We start from the raw sequence: 26423 nt of genomic DNA, 5'->3' as shown, positions 1-26423 counted from the left end.
TGTAGAACGAAAGACCATCGTACGTATCATAAGTTTACCAGTCTCACAAATCGTCGTCATAAATACACATTCGTTAACCGTTTATTAATAGGACCTTTGAGCTCAACGGTAATTAATTAGCAGTGGAAATAATTTCTGGTACCCATCACAGAAATGTAGCAGTGACAATAATACTGTATGCTGTAATCATACTGGGCAATTAGTGATACAAAAAACCTGTTTTATCCTGTGAATAAAAGTATACGTTTTTGTCAATGTACCATAATAACAGAAGCGAAACGCAATATTGTGTCAGGACAATTCACTATTTATGCACAATAAATAAAGGAGCATAGCGCGACCATTTCTGTTCAGCGCCAGACTTGCTTGTAACCTATATCAACAATTATGTTATGATAAAATACGTAATAACTACAACAGAAGACTGACCTTCGTGTAAATGCTTGGAGCAGACTAACCTGTGAGCTGGAGTGTTCTGGGACGTTATATGTGATCTTTGAATGGCTGCAATCCAGGCCATCTGTCGCATCTTTGTTACTTCGGAAACATGGCTCGAACAATTTCTCTTCAACGACGTAATCCGATAACAACCGATCTCTTTACCCGTCGGCTTCCCGTGGCTGTCATGCGACCGGCTATTGCAGTTAATAATACAACAGCTTCTTGACATTTTTGTGTTTCTTTTTATCGCTGTGTAACTGATTTTAATTGAAAGCCTGCGTGCGCTAGTACCGCTTGCCACGAGTTCCCAGAATCCTTTGCGGTTCTACCCGTGAATGACGTCACATTTTCAATCTCTATATAATATGCATGTTAAATTTTTATATTTGGGGTAAAATATCAAGTCTTTTCAAGTAAACCGGTTCAAGTCCAATTCAAGTCCCAAGTCATTGGTGTAAAAGTCCAAGTCAAGTCACAAGTCTTAGAACATTTTTTCAAGTCAAGTCTAAAGTCATAAAATTAATGACTCGAGTCTGACTCGAGTCCAAGTCATGTGACTCGAGTCCACACCTCTGCTCGTAAGTATATTTTAAGAATAATGTTTAATGTTTACACAAAATATTCATAAACAAAAGGTGAGCGTAGACGTTAAACTAAATAACGATCTGGTCCGGGTCAGAGAGGACAGCTATTCCGGGGATTGGACTGGAAAGCAAGTCACAAAGGGTCCAGGAAAAGGTCGGTTTAACTGCCATAAATGTAAATTATGTCAGTTTGTTTAATTTATTGTGTTCATTTATGTTATTTATTTTCTTTATTTATTGTTCCTTTTGGGGTAGGAACTAAGGTTCATTCTGTGTTGCACACAGGCCTTTTTAAGTGACGTAAAGGGAAGTAAAAAGCATGTGCAAGAAGCTAAGTTAATAAGTTAACTAAGGCAGAAGAAGGAATAAATAAGCAGTTTAAAGTAAAAGAAAGCTGCAAAGAAGAAGAAATTGGGAATTATTTTTGTTAAGTTTTGTTCCTGAAGCGGACTCATTCCCTCACGGTTACGTGCAGCCAGCGAGGTACGTTAACTGTGTTTGTTTATCGCGTATTTGTTAACTTGGGTTTAAATGTTTATTTGTAATATTTATGTTGGTCATTCTGTACTTTTATGTAATAACAGTTTGACGGTGGATTTTATGGTGTTTCTGAGGAGAAGTGTGACAGAAGAATAAATCCATCTGTGAATGAAGAACCGTGGTGTCGTGTATTAACTGGAGGGAGTGATAGTCAAACTCGGACCTGCCCAGACTCGCCCTATCAGCGCAAATTCGACAGCTCATCAAGACGGGAACACAGATAAGCCACTGTTTAGGACACACAGGTTCATAAGGTTTTCATGAAGAAGTCTATAAGCCAGACTCTAAAGTTTTTGGTCTGAAAAGTAACACAAGAGTTGGAAACTAAAAGGAACTGTGTATAGCCTGGCAGCCACGCTGTTTCACGTATATGAATGTGCATTTACGTAAGAGATGTAAATTCATGTTCAGCTGAATAATTATAGTTGGCTCTGAAAGGGCAGAAGTAAACTTTGTACATTTTGACAGAAATTCAGTTTGTATTTATGGTTCAGTGTCTTTTAAGAACTCTGTTAAGTGTACTTACTCTGTAATATTCTACATGTATGGGCTAATTTGAATGAGAGTGACTTCATTTAGTTAAGCTCATTCTTTCAGTATTCACAAATGTTGTTGCAGCTTGCTCTTCTATGCTGCCTGTGTATATCTGTGTCTAAATAATCAAAATGTCACATACAAGTAAAGAAGCTCAGGGTGCAGTAGCTGCTCCGGAAGAAGAGACTGAGTTAGAACAGACAGGTGAATCAAATATCGGGCAAAATATAGCACCACCTGAAGAGCCTCGTAGAAGTGAAAGAGCCCGAACATTAACAGAAAAAGGAAAAGAGTTTCAGAAAGAGCAAATCAAAGGGCTATTGCTTCGCTTTGACAGCAAATATGAACGATGGAAAGCTCTGATTAAGGTAGCTAAAAGATCTGTATTAAAACAGGATCCTAGTGACATCCTACAAGAACACATCACCAGTATTCAAAGGGAATTATCTGAGTTGAACATTGCTTATGATGATTACAGAAGAATTGATCAACCAGCCCATGACATGCGTCGCAAGATGGATAACTGCATCTCGATCACAAAGACTGTAGTACAAAATGCTCAATCTGAAATGCAGGGAACAGCGGAGGAGTTGATTTGGCCAGATAATAGTTCTGTATTCTCATCGTCAGCCTCCAGTGTTTCACTTCCTGCCTCTAATGGTTCTAAAGCTTCTTCTATTCACTCAAACGTATCTTCACTTAGAAGACAAGAAGCTGCTGCCGAGTATGCAGCTACACAGGCTGTACTGCAGATTATGGCTGAACAAGAGGGCCACGAAGAGAAACTGCAAAACCTTGAAGCTGAAGAGAGGTTGATCATTGCAGACCAAGAAGCAGCAGCATTAGCTCGTCGTCTTGAAGGAGAAAGGGAAGAAACTGAACGTAGGCTAGTAAGAGAGAAACAAGAGGCTGCTCTCTTAAAGAAACAGCAAGAAGAGAATGCTGCAAGAAGAAGGTCTGTAGAAAACCTAAAGAGAGAACTTGAGCGTTTGGAAAATTTGAAAAGGCTGAATGCAGCCAAAGCAAGGCTTCAAGTATATGATGAGAGTGAGCTCAGTCCAGCCCAAGGGAATGCTGCACAGAGCCTGGATCTACATAAGGTTATGCAGCCACTCAATCAGGTGAAGCCTGAGGACCAGCACTCACAACCACCAAAGGATGCAGTGCTAACACATGTGCTCCACGATAGCACAGGAGAGCTCGTGAAGGTCTTAGCTGAGGCTATATCAGCAAATAGGCTACCCATTCCAGAGCCCACAGTTTTTAGTGGTGATCCACTCAAGTTTAATCATTGGAAGTCATCCTTCCAAACTCTTATTGAAAAGAAAAACATTCCAAGCTCGGAGAAAATATTCTTCCTCCAGAAATATGTTGGAGGAGCAGCTAGAGAGGCATTAGAAGGTTATTTTCTGATTGGTTCAGATACTGCATATGTTGCTGCATGGGAACTCCTCAATGAGCGATACGGCCAGCCTTTTATGATTGCCAAAGCCTGCCGAGACAAATTACATGCCTGGCCAAAGATAGCATCAAGAGAGAGCGCTGACTTAAGGAAATTTGTGGACTTTTTACGCAGTTGTGAATGTGCCATGGCTCACAATGAGAGTCTGCGTATTCTTGATGATGGCATTGAAAACCAAAAACTGACAGCCAAGTTGCCTGATTGGTTAAGCAGCAGATGGAACCGAAAAGCCACACAGTATCAGCTGGAGCATGGAAGGTTCCCAGATTTCAAGTATTTCGTAACTTTCCTGACTTTGGAGGCTAGTATTGCTTGTAACCCTGTTACATCTTACTATGCTTTGCGGCAAGGGGAGCCAGAAAGGACAAGATCTAAACCTCAGAATGTAGTGACCTCTAAGAACCAAGCAGCAAATGCAAGGATTTTTACAACTAACACCACTGAGAAGAGCATAAGCACATGTATGTTTTGTAAGAAAACAGGGCATGTCTTGCACAAGTGCCGTAGACTAACTGCAAGGCCAGTTGCTGACAGAGTGAAGTTCATACAAGGTGAGAAACTGTGCTTTGGCTGTTTGAGTCCTGGCCATCAATCGAAGCATTGCAGCAACCGGATGGTCTGCGACACCTGCTCAAAGCGCCACCCCACATGCTTACATGAGGGTCGCTCAAAGCAAAAGGAAAATGACGAGACAAGTTGCAGTAAAGAAAGAAAGCCACAATCGCCGCAAGACACCACTCACGAAACCACATCCAATAGAGTTGTGCATGATGGTAACAGTGCTCAGACTTCAGCAATAGTTCCTGTTTATGCATCAATGCCAAGTGATTCAAACAAAGAAGTCCTTGTCTATGCTCTGTTAGATTCACAAAGTGATTCTTCATTCATTCTTGAAGAAGTGGTAGATGCTCTTGATGTTAATGCAGAGCCAGTCAAGTTGAAGCTGTCTACAATGTCTTCCAAGGAGACAATTGTACCATGCAAAAGACTCAAAGGTCTACAAATAAGAGGGTTATCTTCTTCTAAGAAGATCACAGTGCCAACGGTCTACACTCGTGAATTCATACCTGCCAATCGTACACACATTCCAACACCAGAGACTGCAAAGGCATGGCCTCATTTAGAGCATCTTGCGGAACACATTGCCCCGCCGAAGAAATGTGAAATCGGTCTTCTTATCGGGTATAACTGTCCACAAGCACTAATGCCTAGAGAAGTTGTATGTGGTGAGGACAACCAGCCCTTCGCACAGAAAACTGACGTAGGCTGGAGCATAGTGAGCTATGGTGATCCAGGTGAACACTACAGTGATGCAATAGGAGTAAGTCACCGCATCATTGTAAAGCAAGTGACCCCTGAACCCAAAGTAACAAGTAAGTTGAAGAGCGAAGTTCATTATGTTTGCAAAACAAGAATTAAGGAGATGACTGCTCCAGAAGACATACTTAAGGTGCTGGAATCTGACTTCAGTGAAAGGCTTGGAGAAGAGACAAATCTCTTGCAAGAAGATCTCCGGTTTTTGACTAAAATGAAAGAAGAAATTAAGCACAAAGAAGACGGACATCTTGAAATGCCTCTGCCTTTTAAACAGAGCAGGCCAGAGCTACCAAATAACAAGCCAAGTGCTGTTCAACGCCTCATGTGCTTGGAAAAGAAGCTCAAGAGAGACCAGAAATATCGGAGAGACTACATGAACTTCATGGAAGACATTATCAGTCGTGGTGAAGCAGAAAAGGTCCCAGAAAAGGAGCTTGATAAACGATCAGCTTGGTATATTCCCCACCATGGCGTATACCACCCTCAAAAGCCAGAGAAACTGCGAGTGGTCTTTGATTGCTCGGCAAGATTTCAAGACATGTCATTGAATGACTACCTTCTTACAGGGCCAGAGCTCACAAACACCTTGGTGGGAGTTCTTTGTAGATTTCGAAAGGGCCCAGTCGCTATTATGTGTGATGTGGAACGAATGTTTCATCAATTCCATGTAAAGCCTGAAGACCAAGACTACTTGAGGTTCTTATGGTGGGAGAATGGTGATCTTGAGTCTCCGCCATCAGTTTTTCGGATGAAAGTCCATTTGTTTGGAGCAGCTTCCTCACCTGGCTGTGCCAATTTTGGACTTAAACATCTAGCCACAGAAGGTCAAGATCGATTTAACCAAAGCACTGTCAAGTTCATCCGAAGAAATTTTTATGTTGATGATGGACTGGTGAGTGTAAGGTCTGATGCTGAGGCAATCAAGCTGATCAAGGAAGCAAGAGAGCTTTGCAGCACAGGCAAGCTTAGACTACACAAGTTCATTTCCAGCAGCAAGAAGGTATTGGAGTCAATACCAAAGGAAGAGTGTGCAGACAGTGTCAAAGAACTGGACATAGATTTAGGGGAGCCACTCCTAGAAAGAGCACTGGGCGTGCAATGGTGCGTATCCTCTGATGACTTTCAGTTCAGAGTAACTGTCAAGAAACACCCAATGACGAGAAGGGGAGTGCTATCCACAGTAGCTTCCATCTACGATCCTTTGGGTTTCGTAGCACCGTTTGTTTTGCGTGGGAAGTTGATCTTGCAACAGTTGAGTCGAGAGAAAGCTAGTTGGGATGAACCACTTTCAGAGGAGTGCAGATCACAGTGGCAGTCATGGTTACAAGATCTCCATAACTTGTGTCAAGTAAAGATTAAGAGGTGCTACATACCAGCAAGCTTCATAGATGTCAAGCAGTACGAGTTACATCACTTCTCAGATGCTAGCTTCACAGGTTATGGGGAGTGCACTTATCTAAGAGCAGTGGACTCTAATGGCAGCGTACACTGCTCACTTGTCATGGGGAAAGCACGTGTTGCCCCCACTAAGGTCACAACAGTTCCAAGGCTTGAGTTGTCTGCAGCAGTGGTTGCTGCGAAGATGGGTGCCATCTTAAAACATGAGCTCGAAATAGACAACCTTAAGGAATATTATTGGACTGATTCAAAGGTTGTTCTCGGGTACATTAATAATGATGCCAGACGCTTTCATGTTTTCGTGGCAAATAGGATCCAGAGAATCAAAGCCACCACAGATGTCAACCAGTGGTATCATGTGCAGTCCGAAGACAATCCGGCGGACCATGCTTCGAGAGGGTTATCGGCAGATCGGCTCGTTGCTTCAAATTGGTTCACTGGCCCAGACTTTCTGTGGGAAAGGGAGCTACCCACAAGAGATGCTAAGGTGGGAGAGGTTAGTGATACTGATCCAGAACTTCGAAGGGCTCAGGTGCTCAACACCAGCGCAAGGATAAATAGAACATTGTTGGACCGCCTGACTAAGTTTTCTGACTGGAAAAGAGTTGTTAAGGCTATTGCTTGTCTTAAACGTCATGCTAAGCAAGTTAAGGGTCTTAGTCCCAAACTCAATGGAAGTACAAGTGTTGAGGAAAGACAACAAGCTGAACTTTTCCTAATCAGATTGGTCCAAACAGAAGTATTCAGCAGTGAAATCAAGAATTTACAGCAATCCAAGGACGTAAAATCCAAAGACAAATAATAAGCATGTGTTAAACTAAATGCTTATAACTTGAAGATGCAAATCTGTGAAGAAATCTCAAGTTGAGATTTGGTGGGAGTTTAACTGCCATAAATGTAAATTATGTCAGTTTGTTTAATTTATTGTGTTCATTTATGTTATTTATTTTCTTTATTTATTGTTCCTTTTGGGGTAGGAACTAAGGTTCATTCTGTGTTGCACACAGGCCTTTTTAAGTGACGTAAAGGGAAGTAAAAAGCATGTGCAAGAAGCTAAGTTAATAAGTTAACTAAGGCAGAAGAAGGAATAAATAAGCAGTTTAAAGTAAAAGAAAGCTGCAAAGAAGAAGAAATTGGGAATTATTTTTGTTAAGTTTTGTTCCTGAAGCGGACTCATTCCCTCACGGTTACGTGCAGCCAGCGAGGTACGTTAACTGTGTTTGTTTATCGCGTATTTGTTAACTTGGGTTTAAATGTTTATTTGTAATATTTATGTTGGTCATTCTGTACTTTTATGTAATAACAGTTTGACGGTGGATTTTATGGTGTTTCTGAGGAGAAGTGTGACAGAAGAATAAATCCATCTGTGAATGAAGAACCGTGGTGTCGTGTATTAACTGGAGGGAGTGATAGTCGGGGTCACTGTAACAGAATGCAGATGTTCAAACATAGATAAGGAGGCATATGAATATGTTGTTTGGCTCAGAATCCTCCTTCGTACTGCGTACTTGCCAACGGAGGTCGGAGATGACATAGAGGGGTGAGTAGTCCGGGTGTGTAAATCCAAAAACTCTTGGCGTGGAGGCAGAGAGGCAGGTAGGTAATTTTGGTAATAGCCTGAGGGACTGCCAGAAGGTCCAGCATCCAAGTAGAAGCTCTTCGCCAGGGGTTGACAGTTAGGTGTAGTGATGTTTAGCAGAGAATCTGGCGAAGAGAGATTGAGAACGCTGGCCTTATGAGTCCCCGGCTAATTACCCACAGATGTAAGCGATCAGCAAAAACACTGAGGCCCCTCCCAGGGGTGGAGACGCCGGCTCGGAGGGAGACACACTGGCACACACCCGGACCATGACAGTTCCTCTTGCCTCGATCATGGAAACTTTTGGCCACCCGAAACCCATTATTATGAAATTTTAAAATTCCTTGTTATTGACAGTGCTAAATCATGCAATTTCATCATTTACCCATTTTTGGCCAACAACCAATTTCATGTAATATTCTTAGTTTCATATAGGGGCTTTTGATGACTTACTACACTGCAATGGACCAATAGAATGACACAGGTTTGATCTTAAGGATCTAATAGTTTGTACATGACATTACAATTTGCAAGATACACTGGAATATATTATCATCAAATATTACACAGGCTGCAGTGAATTTCTGTTGATGCAGGTTATTGACCTTTGAGTTTCCCAGTCAAACTTAGCTTTGAAGCACATGCTAAAAACACTTTTACTCTTGTACATTTCATAACAAGATACCATGGCCAAATTTTTAACTCTCCAAAAAAAAAAATAAAAAAATAAAAATTCAAAGCTGCAGCTGTAGCACATACAGTAACAAACACTGCTAGTAAATGTGTCCTTTATGCAGGTGCAGAAAGTGCTACTGCTGTAAGTAAGCCTGACAGCTTCCAGATCACTTATTTTTCTAGAAAGATGGCAAGAAGGCCATTGCTGCTCATTTCTACAATCTCCCAGATGTCTTGGAATACAATGCCTTTTTCCCATGAAAACCACTTCACAGTAGTAGGAGTCTTCTAAAACCTACAAATGAAGAGTGATCCTGGAAGAAATGGGGAGCACACTAGTGACCTCAACAATTGCAAGACAGCCTTGTCCCTGATGCTCAACTGAAAAAAATAGAAAGTTTCATCAATTATATGGTGAAAAAAATTAGACCTTTATCCCCTTTTTTCTGAAAGGTTACTGGTAAATGGCCTGCATTTGTATAGCGCTTTTCTAGTCCCTAAGGACCCCAAAGCGCTTCACACTACATTCAGTCATTCACCCCTTCACACACACATTCACACACTGGTGATGGTAATATATAATCTCCGTGGAATTTAAAGGATAAAAAATGAATTTAGATAAATGTCTGGTTTTGGTGACAAGGACTGGTGCTAATTTAAAGACTGAAGTTGGTCAAAGTAGAAAAATGTTTTAATATATCTAAATTTTATAGCATTTTGTGAACGTAAACAAAAGGTGGCCATTTTTGGCAACAAACAAGCTGAGAGGGAGTTTTGTCTATTTTGCTCTCCTTGCACAAAAATAACTGCATAATAATCAATGTGATGTTAATGACAGCTGGGATAGGCTCCAGCGCCCCTGTTATGCAGAAACTGACACTTTTTGCCACAAAAAAGCTGAAGGGATAGTGATTTTTTTTTTTTTTAAAAAACAGGATTGAAAAACACTTTATTTCTCAGCAGCATCAATAGTAACAAAAACACAATTTAGTTTTCACTCTCAAAGTCGATTGTTCTTATCTATTTTAAGTAGATTCTATATTTTTAAAACCTTTTATTCCAAAATATTGCAATACAGGATACGTTTTATTCAAACAAGAACTTTATTGAACAAACAATGAGTATAAAACATACAAGCAGATGAAGTATACAAGAGAATAGAACATGAATACAAATAAACAGGGTAAAAAAAATAAAATAGTTATATAAACACTAGGGGTGCAACGATACACAAAATTCATGGTTCGGTTCAATACTTTGATGTCACAGTTTCGATATTTTTTTGATACAAAAAAATGTTCATGCCTTTTTAATTTGTCATTTATTAAAATTATAAAAATATATTTTAAATCAAAAGTACAGTTTTTAAATTTAATGTTGCTGAAACAACAAAATAATTTAAAAAAAGAATAAATCCATCTGATCGAGAAATCACTCATCTTTGGCAAAGAGAGTTTATTACAGAGAAATGGCTCTTTCCAAAATAAAAGCTACACTATACCCTTCTTCTGGGCTATATTCTCAGCAGCATATTAAACATATCAGGTCCCCATAAGGAGAATCATGTGCTAACAGCTGTCTAAATGACTCGGGTAAAGTTTGTAGCATGCGTGCTTGTTGTTTTTGCCTGCTTCCACTTGTCTTTGCACTAGGATGATGTCAGCGTAAATGTGCAGTCATATTCGTTGTGTTCCCACTAGTGCTGTCAGCGTTAATTTCGTTAAAATGACATTAACGCCATAACGCGGCAAATTTCCGTTAACGAGTTACCGCGGATTGCCCGTACATGGGGCTGGACGGAGTCAACACGTTAACAAGCTAAGTCAAAGGAGCTTGCAAAGAAAAGCGCCTGGACTTCTTTAAGTTGCTTGAAGACGTTTCACCTCTCATCCGAGAAGCTTCTTCAGTTCTAAGGTCAAATGGTGGAGAGTCCCAGATATAAACCTAGTGGGAGTGACCCCCCACAGAGGGACAAAAGGACCCCCTGATGATCCTCTAATCGCCTGAGCCAAGGTGTGAAACTGGGTGTGGGTCCCAATCAGCCAGAGTTTCGGGTGTGTTCATTGTGAAACCTGGCCCCACCTTATCATGCGAATTCCTGAGGTCAGATGGCCCAGGATGTGAGTGGGCGTTAAGGCGTGTGGGAAGGGATCTCAAAACTGGATTATAGATGGCAGAGAGTTGGTGTCGTAAACCCCCGCCTCTGTTCAAAGATGGTCGCTCACAGTGGACATAGATGGCTTCTTTCACTCCTCTTTTAAACCATCTGTCCTCTCTGTCCAAAATGTGAACATTGGCATCCTCGAAAGAGTGACCTTTGTCCTTAAGATGCAGATGGACTGCTGAGTCTTGTCCTGTGGAGGTGGCTCTTCTGTGTTGTGCCATGCGCTTGTGAAGTGGCTGTTTGGTCTCTCCAATGTAGAGGTCTGGGCATTCCTCGCTGCACTGTACAGCATACACCACATTGTTAAGTTTGTGTTTTGGCGTTTTGTCTTTCGGGTGAACCAGTTTCAATAACCTGCTCAGACAGAAACTGGTTGTCCATAACATACGCCTGCCCATACCAGAACCCCACCGCCACCATGGGCCACTCGATCCACAACGTTGACATCAGCAAACTGCTCACCCACACGACGCCACACACGCTGTCTGCCATCTGCCCTAAACAGTAAAAACTGGGACTGTGAACAGAACACCTCTTCAATGTGCCAAACGCCATCGAATGTGCGCGTTTGCCCACTCAAGTCGGTTACAACGACGAACTGCAGTCAGGTCCAGACCCCGATGAGGGTGACGAGCATGCAGATGAGCTTCCCTGAGACAGTTTCTGACAGTTTGTGCTGAAATTCTTTGGTTATGCCAACCGATTGTTGCTGCAGCTGTCCGGGTGGCTGGTCTCAGGCGATCCTGGAGGTGAACATGCTGGATGTGAAGGTCCTGGGCTGGTGTGGTTACATGTGGTCTGCAATTGTGAGGCCAGTTGGATGTACTGCCAAATTCTCTGAATCACCTTTGGAGACAGCTTATGGTAGAGAAATGAACATTCATTTCACGGGCAACAGCTCTGGTAGACAGTCCTGCAGTCAGCATGCCAATTGCACGCTCCCTCAAAGGTTGCGACATCTGTGGCATTGTGCTGTTTGATGAAACTGCACATTTCAGTTTCATCAAAAAACAGGCACACCTGTGCAATATTCATGCTGTCTAATCAGCCCCTTGATATGCCACACCTGTGCGGTGGGATGGATTATCTTGGCAAAGGAGAAATGCTCACTAACAGATGTAGACAGATTTGTGAACAATATTTGAGAGTCATGGGTCTTTTGTGTATGTAGAAAATTTTTCAGATGTTTGAGTTCATCTCATGAAAAATGGGAGCAAAAACAAAAGTGTTGCGTTCATATTTTTGTTCAGTGTAGTTAGGTTGCTTAATATTTCCACTAAGTACTCTTTAAAATACAAGAATAGGGAGAATGGTGTAGGTTTAAGTTTATTCGACTGATCAGTGTTGCTGAACTATGAAATATTTTGGGTGTAGTGTATTTTTTGCATACAGGTATAACAGAATAGCTTTATTTTTGTTTTGTTTTGTTTTTTTATAAACTTGAGTATGAACTTATACAAAATGCAGCAAAATATTTAAAAAAAATGTTTTATTGATTACAAAATGTGCTATATCAGATTTATATCTGTATCGGCAGATATCCAAATTTATGATATCGTATCAGTATCGGACATAAAAAAGTTATATGTGCCATCTCTATTCATTATAATAATAACATAGAAATGTAAATCACATGGACTTATTTTAGATCAGGGATACAGTGTGGGGATGACAAATTAACCTGACAAGCTTTTTGCAGCAGCAGCTCTCTACAGTTAGACCTTTTATCACCTTTTGTGACTAAGAGTTTTATGAGTTTGTGAGCACTCGCCTTGATTATTGTAATGCACTTTATGTCGGTATTAATCAGGTCTCAATATCACACTTACGAATGGTCCAGAATGCTGCTCTTCGTCTGCTGACAAGGACAAGCAAACATAAGCATATTACTCCTGTTTGTGCTTCTTCACATTCGTTGTCTGTCCATTTTAAATTTTATTGTTTGCTTTTAAAGTTTTAAGTGGCTTGGCTCCCACTGACTTGGCATACTTTGTACAAATACACAAAGGTCTCTCCGATGAGCTGAACAGTCACTCCTTGCTGTCCCCACATCAAAACTGGAACAAGGAAATGAGTTGTCACAACTTCAGGTTTTTAACACCTTTCAACACCTTATCTCCAGGGCACTTTAGGAGAAGTACCAGAGTTAGCTTCAAGTCAGTTTTAGCCAGCTGTTTTGTTCACTTTTTAATCTTTCTTATTTATTGTCCATTTTATTTCTAGTTTTCCATGTTTTACTGTTATATTAAACAAAAAGGAATATTAAATATGGCTTTGTATTTTATCTGTCTTTTAACTGAAAAGTAACTATGTTTTTTGTTACCTTTCTGTATATCAAGGTTCAAAGTCATTTACCCCTCCTAGAGCAAAATAAAATCTGTAGAGGATTTGTTATAATTCTTGTTTTTAATAATAATACTATCCTATTACAACTGCTACTGTTAATAAAGACAATAATGCTATAATAATAATGAAACTAGCACACATGTAAAGCAGGAGTGTGTTTATATAAATGCAGTCTGGCACGGTCAGTGATGTCTTCTGCTTACATTTTGTTTTTAATGCTGAGCCTCTCAATGCGCATGCGCCTGCCAGACAGCTACTACTCACCATGCACATGTAGAGCAATCATAACGTGCGGGGCAGGCGGAGCACACCGGAGGGACTAGCTAGTTGTTTTGCAGCTGTCAGGTTGCCTGTTTACTCTTGCCTTTATTTATATTCATGTGTTGGCCCGTGTTTGACAGCGGCTCGTAGTTCCGCTCCACAGGCGCCAGTACTGACCGGCAGTCCGGGCTCGAAGCGAGCGATGTCGGAGGAGCGCAGGGTGGCAGCCACAACAACAACAGGGCGCGCTGCTGTCCCCCTAGCATCGCAACGTCCTCCGGTCCATGTTTAACCCTGCCGGGCGACTACACCTGTCCTCGCCTCCCTACCGGTCCACTCCCGTCCCACAGTGACCTCCAGTGATGGCTGATGAGGACCCCCAGCAGCAGCAGCCGCCGCCGGAGAGCGGGGCGGGGAGCCTGCCCGGCCTACTCCCCGGGCTGCAGGGCGCTGAGGCCAGCGCTCTGCAGCTCAGGATCAAGAACTCCATCTGGTGAGGAGATGTTTACTTCACACACTGTTGTGCTGTGCATACGCACAATTTGATGCTTAAAGGGAAACTCATCACAACATTTTTAAACTGCTCTTATCATGCTTGGACGCAGTCGCATCTTCACTGCTTAAATATAATAGTAAGTAAATAATAACAACCGTAGAAGTTCAGCATGTTAAATGTTAGACACATGCACGAGCTGCAGCGTGTGCTTGTGATAAAACAGCCGGATAAACCTGGTAGAGTAGACACTGTGCAAATGGAAAAATTAAATAACTCAAATAAAGCTTAAGGAACTTGTTTTATGCTTGAGTAACTAATTACTCGACTCCTTGAATAAAGGTATTTCTTTTTACATCCCACCACCGTGTTTATTCCAGTAAAAGTAGCTATATTTAACACAGGTATCACGAGGAAAATGCTCTAGAAATAGCAAAAGTAAAATTACTCTGTATGGCTGACATAATGGTCTCTGTCAGAGCAGCACATTGTATTCTAGTGATTATTGAGTTCTTATTACTCTTACGTGTATGGCAACTTTATTATCATTTTTATTTTGCATTTATTTGTTTTACGCTGTTCATTTATCTGAAGCGCTGTCTTATATTTTAGTTTTAGATGTAAAATGGGACAGAAAACAGTGTACACTTAATCAGGAATTTGAAGACTGATTCCTAATGCAAGAGAGGAAGGAGTCATATTTCCCCAATATCTTTCTCTCTTTCTGTAATATACAGTGCTGTAAAAATTATGAAGTTGAATGATGAAGCTGATTTCAATTTCACCAGCAACACTGAGACCTGCTGAATCAAGAAATCAGTACAATAGAACCTGTCTAAAAAAAGTGAAGCAAGCCTAAAGCAACACATCATGCCACAATTTAAGAAAACAATCGAAAAACAAAGTTATTGACATCTATTAGTTTGGAAAGGGCTGAAAAGCCATTTTTAAGGCTTTGTGAACCACCTTAGAGTGATTATCCACAAATGGAGAAAACTTGGAAGAGTGATAAACTTTCTTAGGAGTGGTCAGCCTACGAAAATTACTCCAAGAGCATATCAACGACTCATCCAAGAGGTCATATTAGAACCCAGAATGACATATAAAGAACCGCAGGCCTTATTTGCCTCAGTTAAGTCAGAGTTCATGATTCAACAATAAGAAAGAGACTGGGAAAAAATGGCATCCATGAAAGAGTTCAAGGGAAAAAAACACTGCTGAACAAAAAGACAAAGGCTCACATTTGCCAAAAAAAAACCAATCTTCATGATCCCCAAGACTTTTGGGAAAATATTCTGTGGACTGACAAGACAAAAGCTAAACTTTATTGTAAAGTTCAAGTCCTGTTACATCTGCCATAAAGTAGCATAAACACAGCATTTCATAAAAAGAACATCATACAAGGAGTCAAGTGGTGGTGGTAGTGTGATGGTCTGACTGCTTTGCTCTGGCTGGATGACTTTCTGTAATTGAAGGAACCATTAATTCTGCTCTCTACCAAAAAAATCAGTGGTACTTGGGTCAAGCAGCAGGACAACGATCCAAAACACACTAGCAAGTCCACTTCTGAATAGCTCAAAAAAACAAAATAATAAAAAATAAAGAAAAAATAATAACAAATCAAGAAGAGGCAAATCAAATTTATATTTTTAACCAGTTCTCAGTTTGAGAGTCTCTGGCAGACTGGAGCCTCTCTCAGCTGTCATACTGGTAGCCAGTTTGTCACAGCTCTAACACAGACAACCAGTCACACTCACACCTGCAGCCAATAGATTTGAATCCAGGACCTTCTTGCAGTGAGGCAACACTGCTAACCTCTAGGTTCTGCTAGTGAATCCTGAGAAAATACCAGCGCCTTTCTGTGTGGATTTTCCATGTTGTCCTTGTGCCTGTTTGGGTTCCAGCTTGCTCATTTAGAACTGTTGATTCTAAATTGGTTATGGCTCGATAAGAGGCTTAATGTGAACAGAGTAAAGGAAAAGACTTGATTTCTTGTAAGGCACGTGTTCTTTTGTGTCTGCTACTTAAGGTCCTGTTCTGACCTTTTTTTCTGAATGAACTTAAGTTCTATCATTTAAATATCAGACAGCAAGAAAATGTCAAGGAGCTGAACAACCGGAAACACAGAAGTTCAGAGTTCAAATCTCTTCAGGAAATACCTCAATAGAAACTTCACGTCACTGTGCTGCTAACAGTTTATCAATAACATGTTAGGATCCTGAATGTTTGCCCAGCTCCATACAGGTTTAACCTTTGAGAGGAGTAGAGCATAAATATTGGCATTCACCTCAGTGACCTGCTTCTGGGTGGCTCTTGGTGAAGTTATACAGTCGTAGTCTGGGTCAACAAGTTCACCTGCAACATACCGTCACTCTGTCTGCACAGGAAGTCTGGACAATCAAAGCACTGATTTTCAAAACCCCACCTTTGATGTTCATGTTAGCTTAATCGAACTCATTTTAATCTGGATTGTTTACTTGCTAATTAAATAAAGAAATTATTAAACATAAATTTCCCCTAAACTGCAGTATGTTACAGGATCTTCTCTTACTGAAATAACTGAAAATAAAGTGCTGAAATGAGTTGCTGTACACCTACCTTTACCTGACATATTTTACCTTACTAAATAAAAGCAGACACAAATCTTTTTATATAACAAAACAAATGTCATGTACTTTCTTAATTTTATAGCTTCACCAGACAACAGGACATTGACCCTTTTATCTTTTTCACTCCTAACTGCTTTGATTGTTTGCTAATACCGAGGCTCTTACAGAGGATACTGACTTATAGCTGGCTTTGTATTGTGGATGGCTTTAGCTTTAGTTGCTTTTCATTTGTTTAAAATGTGCATGTTTACATGTGTCATTGGGTTTGTTGTTACAAACATTTTTGTTTCCCCATTGTGGTTTACTTTAGCAAACTTTTTACCTTACTCACTTCCATGGTAACAGCGTAGCATGTGGCTGTGAGCCACATGTCATTGTGCACATGTTGTGTATTCATAAAAATGAGTGGGCTCGTAATAAATCATATCGAAGGCTGACCAGCCGCTCACCGGTCCAGGCCGAGAACACTGGAAATCATCCAGTTTTGGTCCATAGTCGGTCAATTGGTACATCTCTAATCTACTCTAAAACTATACTATTTAACCCTTCATCCAACAACAAATTTCATCTTTCATCTCTAATTTCATTTCTTTTTTGTTCACTGTAATCTTGCCTTTTAAAATGCTAACTGTAGCAGCTAAATTGTTAGCCGTTTCATCTGTCCATAAATTGTTAGCCCACTATGTAAGCCCTTCGTCCATTCAGTTAGTAGTAGCTACTACTCTATATAACAGCTATTCATTTAATCAGATTTCATTAATTTATCCCTAATATTTTGACAATTGTTATATTTCTTCTGTTAATCGACAATTTCAAATATTTATCCTGTAACTTCTAGTAGCTAAATGATTAGCTAGAATTATTGGCTGTCCATAAATAGTGGTTTACTAATTTAAATATTCATCCACTAAATTAGAAGTTACTATTAGAGTCACTAATTTTTGATTTAATTAAACTCGGTGACCAATTTTATGTATTTATCGCTTATGTTTTTGCTGTTTCTTTTGTCCTGTTTTAGGTATTCATTACTTATTAAAGTGATAGTTTTAGCAGTTACCGTAGCTGCTAAAAGCATATAAGCTAAACAACTGACAACCTTTTGTTAATGATAATTCGATATTCTTTTCTTTTCTTTGGTTAGGACTACTTTAATTAGCTGCTTTATCTATTTATTTATTTTAAAGACTTTTGTGATTTGTTTTTTTCCTGCACCTTATCCACTAAAATTGATCCACTTTCACTGCTCCCTTGTCACATGGGGTTATCACAGCAGGTAGCTCTGCATGTTTGAGTTGACAGATGCTCTTACTGGCACAACCTCAAACTATGGAGCCACTCTGCACCATAGCCACTATGTTTAGTTTACTGTAACTGCTTCTGCTCCAACTTGTTTGTTTGAGGATTTTTAATTTTTATAAGTTGAACAAATTTTTCCATGAACCCCCCCTAACTTCTGTATAAGTACCTACTGGGGTACCTTTAGCCCTAATTAGGAATCACTGGTCTGGGGTTAGGTGTACATCTTGCTGGTTTATCAGCAACATTTGTTTGTCTTGTTTCAGTTCTTTATTTTCAAGGCTTAGGTCTTGTAGAAAGTTGCGTCAGGTGTCGTTCAGTTTATCTGCTAAGTCTGCCTCACAAACGGCTTACTGACGGTCTTTCAGCACTGGGAAATCCTCAGCCCCCTGGTAACAGTCAGTTAAAGTGAACTGTTCTTGTCATGGCTTAGAGCGTCTCCTGATTCTGACCTGCCCAGCTCAAGTAATAGTCTTTAAATCTGACCTACCTTCTGCCCCACAGTCATTGACAGCATGCTGCCCTGTCTGTGGATTACACATGAAACCTGGACTTTATTCCTCAGTTTGGTTTTTCTGTCTGCAGCAGTGGACCTAAATAGGAGCGACTAATTGTGATCTTTCCCGCTATCAAAGTCTGTTTGATTGTATGTTAATTTTAGCTGTAGCCTGAGCATCATTCCAGTCACTCTTGGATTTTTGTAGTGATCTTTGATAGTTTTTAGCTGCAGCTCAGCAGTGGCTGTTTATGAGCCTCAATCAAATCTTACACTTCTTCCGGATTGACCTCAGGTTAAAACCTACATCATTAAAAGTCAATCAGGAAGAGAATTTCATGCTTCCGAGGCCTGTGTGAGATGCTAAGGCAAAAAATAGAAGTGACACATGATCATGGTGGGACACAGGGAAGCAGTTACATGTGTTAATATGTTATTTTTGATTAAGTTTTTAATTTAAGTTAGGCTTTCACTAAAATTTGCCAGAACTTTGTATTGTACTGGTAACCTTTCTGTTGAATATAGAATAGGAGTATGAGAATAAAACCTGTAAACACAGAAAAATATTTGGGAAAACTGTTGATAAAAAAGATCTTCTGTCTTAAACAATGTTCATGTCCCTGTTTCTTTTTACATATGACCACATGTGTTTGTGGTGGTGGGATACATGACCTGAGAGATCCTGAGGGGAGGGTCGTCTCATACCAAACATTCCTCTGCTTTATAAATAAATATACTTCAGACACAAGTGCTCATGTTACACCGGCTTCATGCTAATTTGTACTATGTCTCTGTTTTGCAGCAAATCTGTTCAATCAAAAGTGGAAAACATTCTGGTGAGTATTCCTGACATATTTGTGATCTGCAGATAACAACTTTAAGGAGATTTTTCATACTCTCTGTTCAGATATTGTCAGAAGATTATTAGTGTTCCCAATAGGTTGAGCAGAAAAAACATTCCTACCATCCATGTATAGTTTAAAAATAAAAATAGAAGATCCGTTGGTAGCAGTGTTAAGCATTAACCTCCTGAGAACCAGCCTATTCATTTATGGCATGTGCAATGGACGTTTTTGGATGTTTTTGATCTATATATTTTGACTTATTTGAGCTACCCTAATAAGTCTTGTTGTGCTAAATAGAGGACATCCATTCCATTGCTATCTCATGCGTTTGGGTGGCCTCTTTTAGCTCCAAAGAGGAAGGAAATCAAAAAATTCAATCGGAAGAATCTCTTTTCCTCAGTTCTCAGGAGGTTAAGGGTGTATCTGAAGGCTGAAACATAGACTGTATAACAAAGATGGTTTCTTTGTCTTATAATATAGTCTGCATTGCATCTATGGGATGTGCAGTCACCTGCTAGTTAATGTGAATTAACGAACAAAGAAAATAATTTCACTACCAAAAACCAGAACACAGACTTCTTGGACAGACTTTATATTCTGTTTATAGCACAGTTAGAATATACAGTTCAGTGTCTAAAATTAGCAGAGGTGAGGCCTTGCTGACAGCTAGCAGCCACACCTCTAAGAATCCCAGTACATCCACCGCATTAGTTGCTTTGCACGCTAGCGGTGACGTCACCACAGCTTTGTTCCATGTACACCAGTGTTTAGGGCATGGGTACCTGCTGCAGTATTCTCCTGAACAATAGGTGTCTCCACTCACACAAAATTCCCACACCAGTGTGGGTATAGGAGGAGAGGAATTCAAAACTAGAAGGAAAGAAACTGGTGAGTTTTTTTTCCCCCTCCACAAAATGTAATCTTTCAAACTGTTGCTGCATCTCACATCCGCCATACGTCACTGTTCAACAGGGTGACAAGGGTAGGCATAATGGATTAACACAGTTTATAATTCAGTCCAATAACATAACCTTTTTAAGTCGTTAAAGACAAATGAACCAGAGCTGTTTCTTCTATAAACTTTAAATCTTTCCACATTTCTTTGTAGCTAGCCTCAAGTGCTCATTTTGATGTGTTGGGGTGGGTCACTTACACTTAATTTCTTGTTGATAAAACACTTTTGATTTAAGTGGGAAATTTCTATTCTAATGTGGCTGCTATGTGGTGTTCCACAAGGATCTTGTTGAAATCCCTTTTTATTTTCATTAAATTATATTCTGCAAATGTTTTTGCAGCTTAACACAGACAAGAGAGTCTCTAATTATTGCTCTGGGGAGTATTTTCCCCCCGTATTAGACACACCTGGTTCCTTTCTGATCCACTGTGACCAAAATTGAGCCCAATAATCTATTCATTAGCTTTCAGTCTTTAACCTTTGATGCTCACATCAAGTCTTGGACCGGCTCTTGCTTTTTCTATTTAAGAAATATCGCTAAACTCAAGACTGTTGTCTCAAAAGTTAGATTAATCTTGTCCTGCTTAGAATATTATAATGCTCTGTTTTCTTGTCTGTTGTATTAATTGTGTCAGTTTGTCCAAAATGCTTTTGCAAGGCTTCTAACTCCTACTTGCGTTTTCTTATATTACCTCATTGTTAAAGTGTCTGCACTGGCCTCTTGTGAGGTTTAAGGATGAGTTTAAAATCTTCGTTCTTGCTTTTATGGTCTTACGAGGTGAGGCCCCCACTTATGTCATCAGTCTACTCCACCCCTATTCTCCAAACTTTACTCCCTTTCAGCTCTTGCACCCTTGCAAGAGGGTACAAGAGCAGGTAGCATCACATGTTTTAGTTTGCAGATTTTTCAAACTAGGGATCTCGTGCTTCTTAGGTGAATGTGTAAACTATTATACTATAAAAGGGTTGCACAACTACTCCCGAGGCCTACATGTTTATATATGTTTTATGCAACAATTTAGTAATCGTTTGTTTACACTGACACAGTGATCTGACTCTATAAATGCACTCTTAACAAGTCAGCATCAGCTCAGTGGATGGAGTATGAAACGGTGCGAATCAGTAAAGTGTCAGATTAATGTCTGAATATGATTTTTATTCTAGAGCCCCTTTAGCGTACATCAAAACAGGCACTATATAATTTATGCCACAATATTTGCTTTGTTGATTAATGGCCAGTCTTTTATTTTTCAGTGCAGTCTGACAGCAGTTTGTTAAACATTCACAATCCTTAAGCTCTTAAACAGAAAATATCAAACAGAAACTGAGAGTCCGAAACTGAAAACGCTGGGTTCAAAACCCACAACACCCATTATTTTTGTTGGGGGAGGGGAAATCCACATTTGGAGGTTGGAGGGGTTGGTGGTGAAGCTCACACTTCTACTATGCAGAGGGAAACAAGTTCAATACTTGGTGAGGATCAGGCATTACTATTCAATTTAATTTAATTTATAAATAAATATCTATATATCTAATATATATTATATAAATAGAAATAGAATATATGTATTTATATTTGGTACGGTAATATAAGCAAGCACTTGGTGACGGTGGGAAGGAAAAACTCCCTTTTAACAGGAAAACCTCTGGCAGAACAGGCTGGGAGTGGGACAGCCGTCTCCTATGACTGCTTGGAGGTGAGGGGAGGAAGACAGGATTTCTACTACTGGGTTGGTTATGAAAGCTTTGTCAGTTGCCGTGGTGATGTAGCTTCACTTTGTCTTAATGACACACAGCAGGTGTTTCTGACACGAATGTGCTTCCTATTGAAATACATAGTTTCCTGTTGACTGTTGTGAAAAAAGGCATCAGTTTGTATCTGTGAACATGAACAAGTAGATGCTTTTCATGATTGCTTGATGTTTTGTTATGGTCTGTTTAAGGATAAATTGATGAGGGCTGAAATAATTTATTTATTTATAATAAATGTCTTGGTTTGCTTGGAATAGAAGAGAGAATTATTAATTTGAAGCATTGGTTTTGGTGAAAATCAATTCCAGTGAAAGCACGCTGTTGCTGTTCTTCAGTTACTGATGTAAAATTTACAGCACGTCCTGAGAGTGATGCTAAAATCAGTCCTGCTTAGGCTAAAATGCTGCTTATAGAGCTGTAGCTAACATATTCAATTACTGAGAGATGACATAACACTTTATTAGCGAGTGATGTTTTAACTTAACAGAAGACCCCGCTGTAATGTTTCAGCTTTAAAACGTTAACTGTGCAGCTGAGGCTTGTGCTTTTTTAAGATAAACAAAACAAATCTTTATATTAAGATTGCATCTTGGGTTAGTTTGTTATTTCCACTATGTAGTCTTCTTGAACTTGTAAGTCCTGAATTGTCAAAGAGCCTCTTTTCTCCTTTGACCTGCTCCCTGGCTTAAAGAATAGCACTGCATTCTGTTAATACCTCAAATGATCTGTAACAATTCAAAAAATGTATTTATTATGCTTTTCAGCCTTTAACCTAAGCTCTTGTTTGGGATTCATGGGATGCAACAGGTCTAAGTATGAGTGACTGAAGTGTAATGTGCAGAAAAAAAAACCCCACATGCAATGTCCGCGTGTAAGTATCAGTCTCAGGAGGTTAGAGAGCTTCAGCAGAGATGAGAGGTTGATTTTGTTGCCTTCAGACTGAAACTTTAACTGTTCCCCTGAAACCAGCTGCTGGCTCAGACTGATATGTAACAGACAGAAAAGAGAGCGCTATCAGTGCCATCTGGATGCATGCAGTGGGTGACCAGGCAGCTCAGCCATGGCTCTGTCATTGTTTCAGTGTTTACTGGAAAGACTGAAGATTTTTCTTGTTGTAAGGATGCTTTGCTTGTTCTGTTTGTTGTCTAAATCGTATTTCAATTCATGCTTAATGCAGACATTTCTATCTGTATAAAAGTGTAAGTAAGAGGAAATCAAGTATGGTTATAGGAGAGGGGTGACACGCAAAGGCTAATGGACTAATAATTAGACATAATATTGTTTTAATAATAATACAAATATTTATTCGTTCAAATAAATATTTTTTAAAAATAAACATAAAATAATATTATGATGATATTTTGAACAAATAAATATTTTCTAGTCTCACCATCTCAAACAATATTTCACATTTTTCTTTTTCTTATGTTGTAATGATTTTATGTTTTATTGATGAGTCCGGCAAAATAAGAACTACGTTATTAGATATTTTAAAATTAAAATAATGACAGAGTAGTTAGTAATGAAAAATGACAGATGAAATGTTGAACTTGTAAATAATGTCCCTTATGAACTATCCTAGTCCTGCTTTCATTAATGCATGTGCTGCAGGTGTGACCGACCTGCTTGTTTAACCATCTTTGACTTTTTGTTTCTACAGCAAGATGTCGAGAAGTTCTCAGACATCGAAAAACTCTACCTCTACCTCAAGTTGCCTTCTGGTCCGAGCAGCAGTGTCGATAAAAAGTGAGGATATACTTGTTTCTAAATGTTTTTATAGAAAACTGGACAAAGGGATAATGCTTACAAGCTTATTGAAACAAAAATGCCTCGATTAGCGTTGGTGTCATTTATCAGGCCTGAGGTGACAGTAAGCACTGCATTGCTTGTCTTCACAAACATCACTGACCCACATCTTTGTGCAGTGACCAGAGCGCCCTGTCATCGAGTCGCACGCAGCAGATGCACGCATTCACCTGGATCCGAAATCATTTAGAGGAGTACCCCGAGACCTCGCTCCCCAAGCAGGAAGTCTACGACGAATACAAGTAGGTGTAAAACAGAAAGGCGGAGTTTAGTTTCACTGCATAAACCCAGTTTTCTTGGAGAAATAAAGTCATTGTTGACGTTCACCTTTTGCATAGATAGCTGCTTCCAATGTTTGAGCCTCTTTCTCCTCCAGTTTACTGCAGGCAGAAGCATCAGTATAAATAGATGCTGCAGGCATGAGAATCACAGAGCCGCATGTGTCGGTAATATTAGAATGGAAAGTCTGAGACAGCCATTGAAATGTTCTGACGCTGTTATACAACTGTCTTTTTAACTCAGCTAGAACAAAAATACAGCGTCCTCCAGAAATATTGGCGCCTTCAGTGCAGACAGGTCAAAAGGCTTTAAACAGACCTAACGTGCTTCATGTTTTTCACAGTCAAACAAGCACATAGGACACAGTCACTGTGTAACTTTGGTGCTCCACCACTGCTCAGGTCTTCATTAGCTAGCTGTTTTAGCAGATGCAGATGTTTCTACTCAGAATAAATGATATGAAATAAAGGTCATCTGTACCTGCTTATCGAACAGCAAGATGTTAAACTTTAAGTGATTGAGTGGGGTCATATGTGCCATTGACATGTTTTATTTTTCATTAAAAAAATTCTGACTACCATGAATCTGTCTGCTTTTACAACAGGCACATCGGTCTAGCAAAGATAATCAAAAGTTGTGTCATTTATGATCCTGAAAATATATGTATGGGTTTCTTTTGGCATCTTAGGTTATGATTTTTTTTTGTAATTTTCCACTTCTACTCATCACATTGTTCTGAAGTAAACCACGGCTAACAGACCTTAAACATGAGAGAGATTCAGACAAGCTTGCTGCTTTCAGGGTTTTGAAGACGTTGCTAGCTCAGTTACCTATATACTACATACGGTATATTACTACTATACTTGTCAAGAAAAGAAAGGCAGCTTTATGTCATGAAATAAGTTGTGTTTAATAAGTGTTTTAAATCCTTTGCTATACCTGAAAAATGGCACATGCCTTTCACCATCAGGAACATAGTCAGACACTTCCTTGGGAAGCATTTAGTCCTGATATTTCAACATCTGTGTAACTGCGAAACCTCCTCTTTGCTAAAAAAAAAAAATTAAAATCTCTTAAATTAATCCTGCAAGATTCACAGCTACAAGTAAACAAAAGGTGAACATTTTATTAATTTCAGAAGTCCAGAAAAGTCTAACAGTCCAGAAACAAAGGAGGCAACAGAATTCAAAAACCAGCAGGGAGCTCACAAAGAAGACAAACAGACAATGATTTCGTCGCTAGTTGCTAACTCGTACAGAACTTTGAACATCTATTGTGTCTATCGCACAAAAGCATACATGGCTACAGAAAGTTTTTAGCTCAGACTTGAAAGTCTGCTTGTTGGTTGGCTCAGGTCAAGGTCGGTCACGTTCACACCATAAACAAAGTGCTCTGGAGTTCATTTTGGAACCACATCGAGACCACCCCCTCCATAGGGTCTCGGTACAGTTGTTTAGGTCCCCACCCTGGTTAGTGTGTTCACATCTGCACCCAGAGACAATGACAGCCTGGCTATGATGCTGACCTGCACTGTGTTCCTAATTAAATAAAATTAATTGTATTAATTCTGTTTCTGTGTTTCAGGAGCTTCTGTGACAATCTTAACTACCACCCACTAAGTGCTGCAGACTTTGGGAAGATGATGAAAAATGTATTCCCGAACATGAAGGCGCGTCGGCTCGGCATGAGGGGAAAATCAAAATATCCTTTACTGGAAAGGAGTGTAGCAGTCTGGCCTCTGTCTCTGGTCACAGACCATCTGCTGCTGCAGTTCATAAGCTCGCTAAATATAGACGTGAAATGAAATAAAGCCCCCCTCTGCCTTCGAAGCAGAAGCATAATAATGCAGAGACCCTCAGGGGAGTCACTGTGATCTTGACCTTCACGTAACATTGTGATTTTATTTTTTATATTTTTTCTGTTTAGCTCATGACGTCTAATGGAACATCTTGGTTTATTGTCATGACCTTTACCTGCGTTATAGTCTTATTAACTTTCAGGTAAAATGGTCTGCTTAGAACTCAGCTCCTCACGTCAGTCCTTATCTACATAATCTACAAAAACTAATTCTGTGCCAATGTTTGAAAAATGTGAAATTGTTTTAAATTAGAAATTTGTCATAATGTGTTGAAAGACAGGATCCAAATGCAGACTCAAAGTCCAAACATAAAAAAACAAAACAAAAGGTGTGACTGAGACTTTAAATAAGCAGGAGGTAACAGAAGTGGGAGCAGGAGGGAAGCTAAACACAGCTGAAAACAATCAAGGTAATGTACAATGAAGTAAAACTAAATACAATACACAAAAGACCACTAACTATCAAAAGTCAACTACCAAAACAGGAAGTGAGAATTGTAAGTAGACGAGGAAATTGACAATCTTAAACTTGACATGGGGGAAAGACACTTAAGTGAGGCAAAAAGAAAACTAACAAACTGATACCAGCACCAAATTCAAGTAAGCACTAAATGCTAAAAATCTAAGATAAAATGTAAATAATTAACAAACTAAGAACCAAATATTGGATATGTAATGATATAAAATATTTTAAAGTGTATAAACTGAAAAAAAACTAGTTCAAAATCCAGGAC

At 39.6% G+C, this 26423-nt stretch overlaps 2 protein-coding genes across 3 annotated transcripts in view; both read left to right on the top strand.

Moving 5' to 3' along the window:
* The first annotated feature begins 1189 nt into the window (after positions 1-1189).
* Positions 1190-7391, top strand: LOC146583261 (uncharacterized). The gene is made up of 2 exons (XM_085269221.1): positions 1190-1508; positions 1610-7391. The coding sequence occupies exon 2, from the start codon at positions 2231-2233 to the stop codon at positions 7076-7078; it is 4848 nt and encodes a 1615-aa protein (XP_085125347.1). The 5' UTR covers positions 1190-1508; positions 1610-2230; the 3' UTR covers positions 7079-7391.
* Positions 7392-13269: 5878 nt separating this feature from the next.
* Positions 13270-26423, top strand: part of LOC146583260 (DNA-binding protein RFX7-like) — a 28519-nt gene continuing 15365 nt past the window's right edge. Inside the window, exons 1-5 of one of the 2 annotated variants that reach the window (XM_085269200.1) lie at positions 13270-13794; positions 18998-19031; positions 23408-23493; positions 23673-23795; positions 25417-25536. In XM_085269200.1, the coding sequence (XP_085125326.1) occupies positions 13664-13794; positions 18998-19031; positions 23408-23493; positions 23673-23795; positions 25417-25536 (494 nt within the window). In that variant the 5' untranslated portion in view covers positions 13270-13663. Of the gene's footprint in view, positions 13795-18997; positions 19032-22608; positions 22862-23407; positions 23494-23672; positions 23796-25416; positions 25537-26423 lie in introns of those variants that run through there. The other variant, XM_085269208.1, reaches the window with a different exon arrangement.

Source organism: Mchenga conophoros, linkage group LG1, assembly GCF_057382185.1.
Source record: "Mchenga conophoros isolate Kocher_MC1m ecotype Shallow Benthic linkage group LG1, M_conophoros_male_GT1.1, whole genome shotgun sequence".
Taxonomy (NCBI): Eukaryota; Metazoa; Chordata; class Actinopteri; order Cichliformes; family Cichlidae; genus Mchenga; species Mchenga conophoros.
This window is presented reverse-complemented; position numbering and strand designations above follow the sequence as displayed.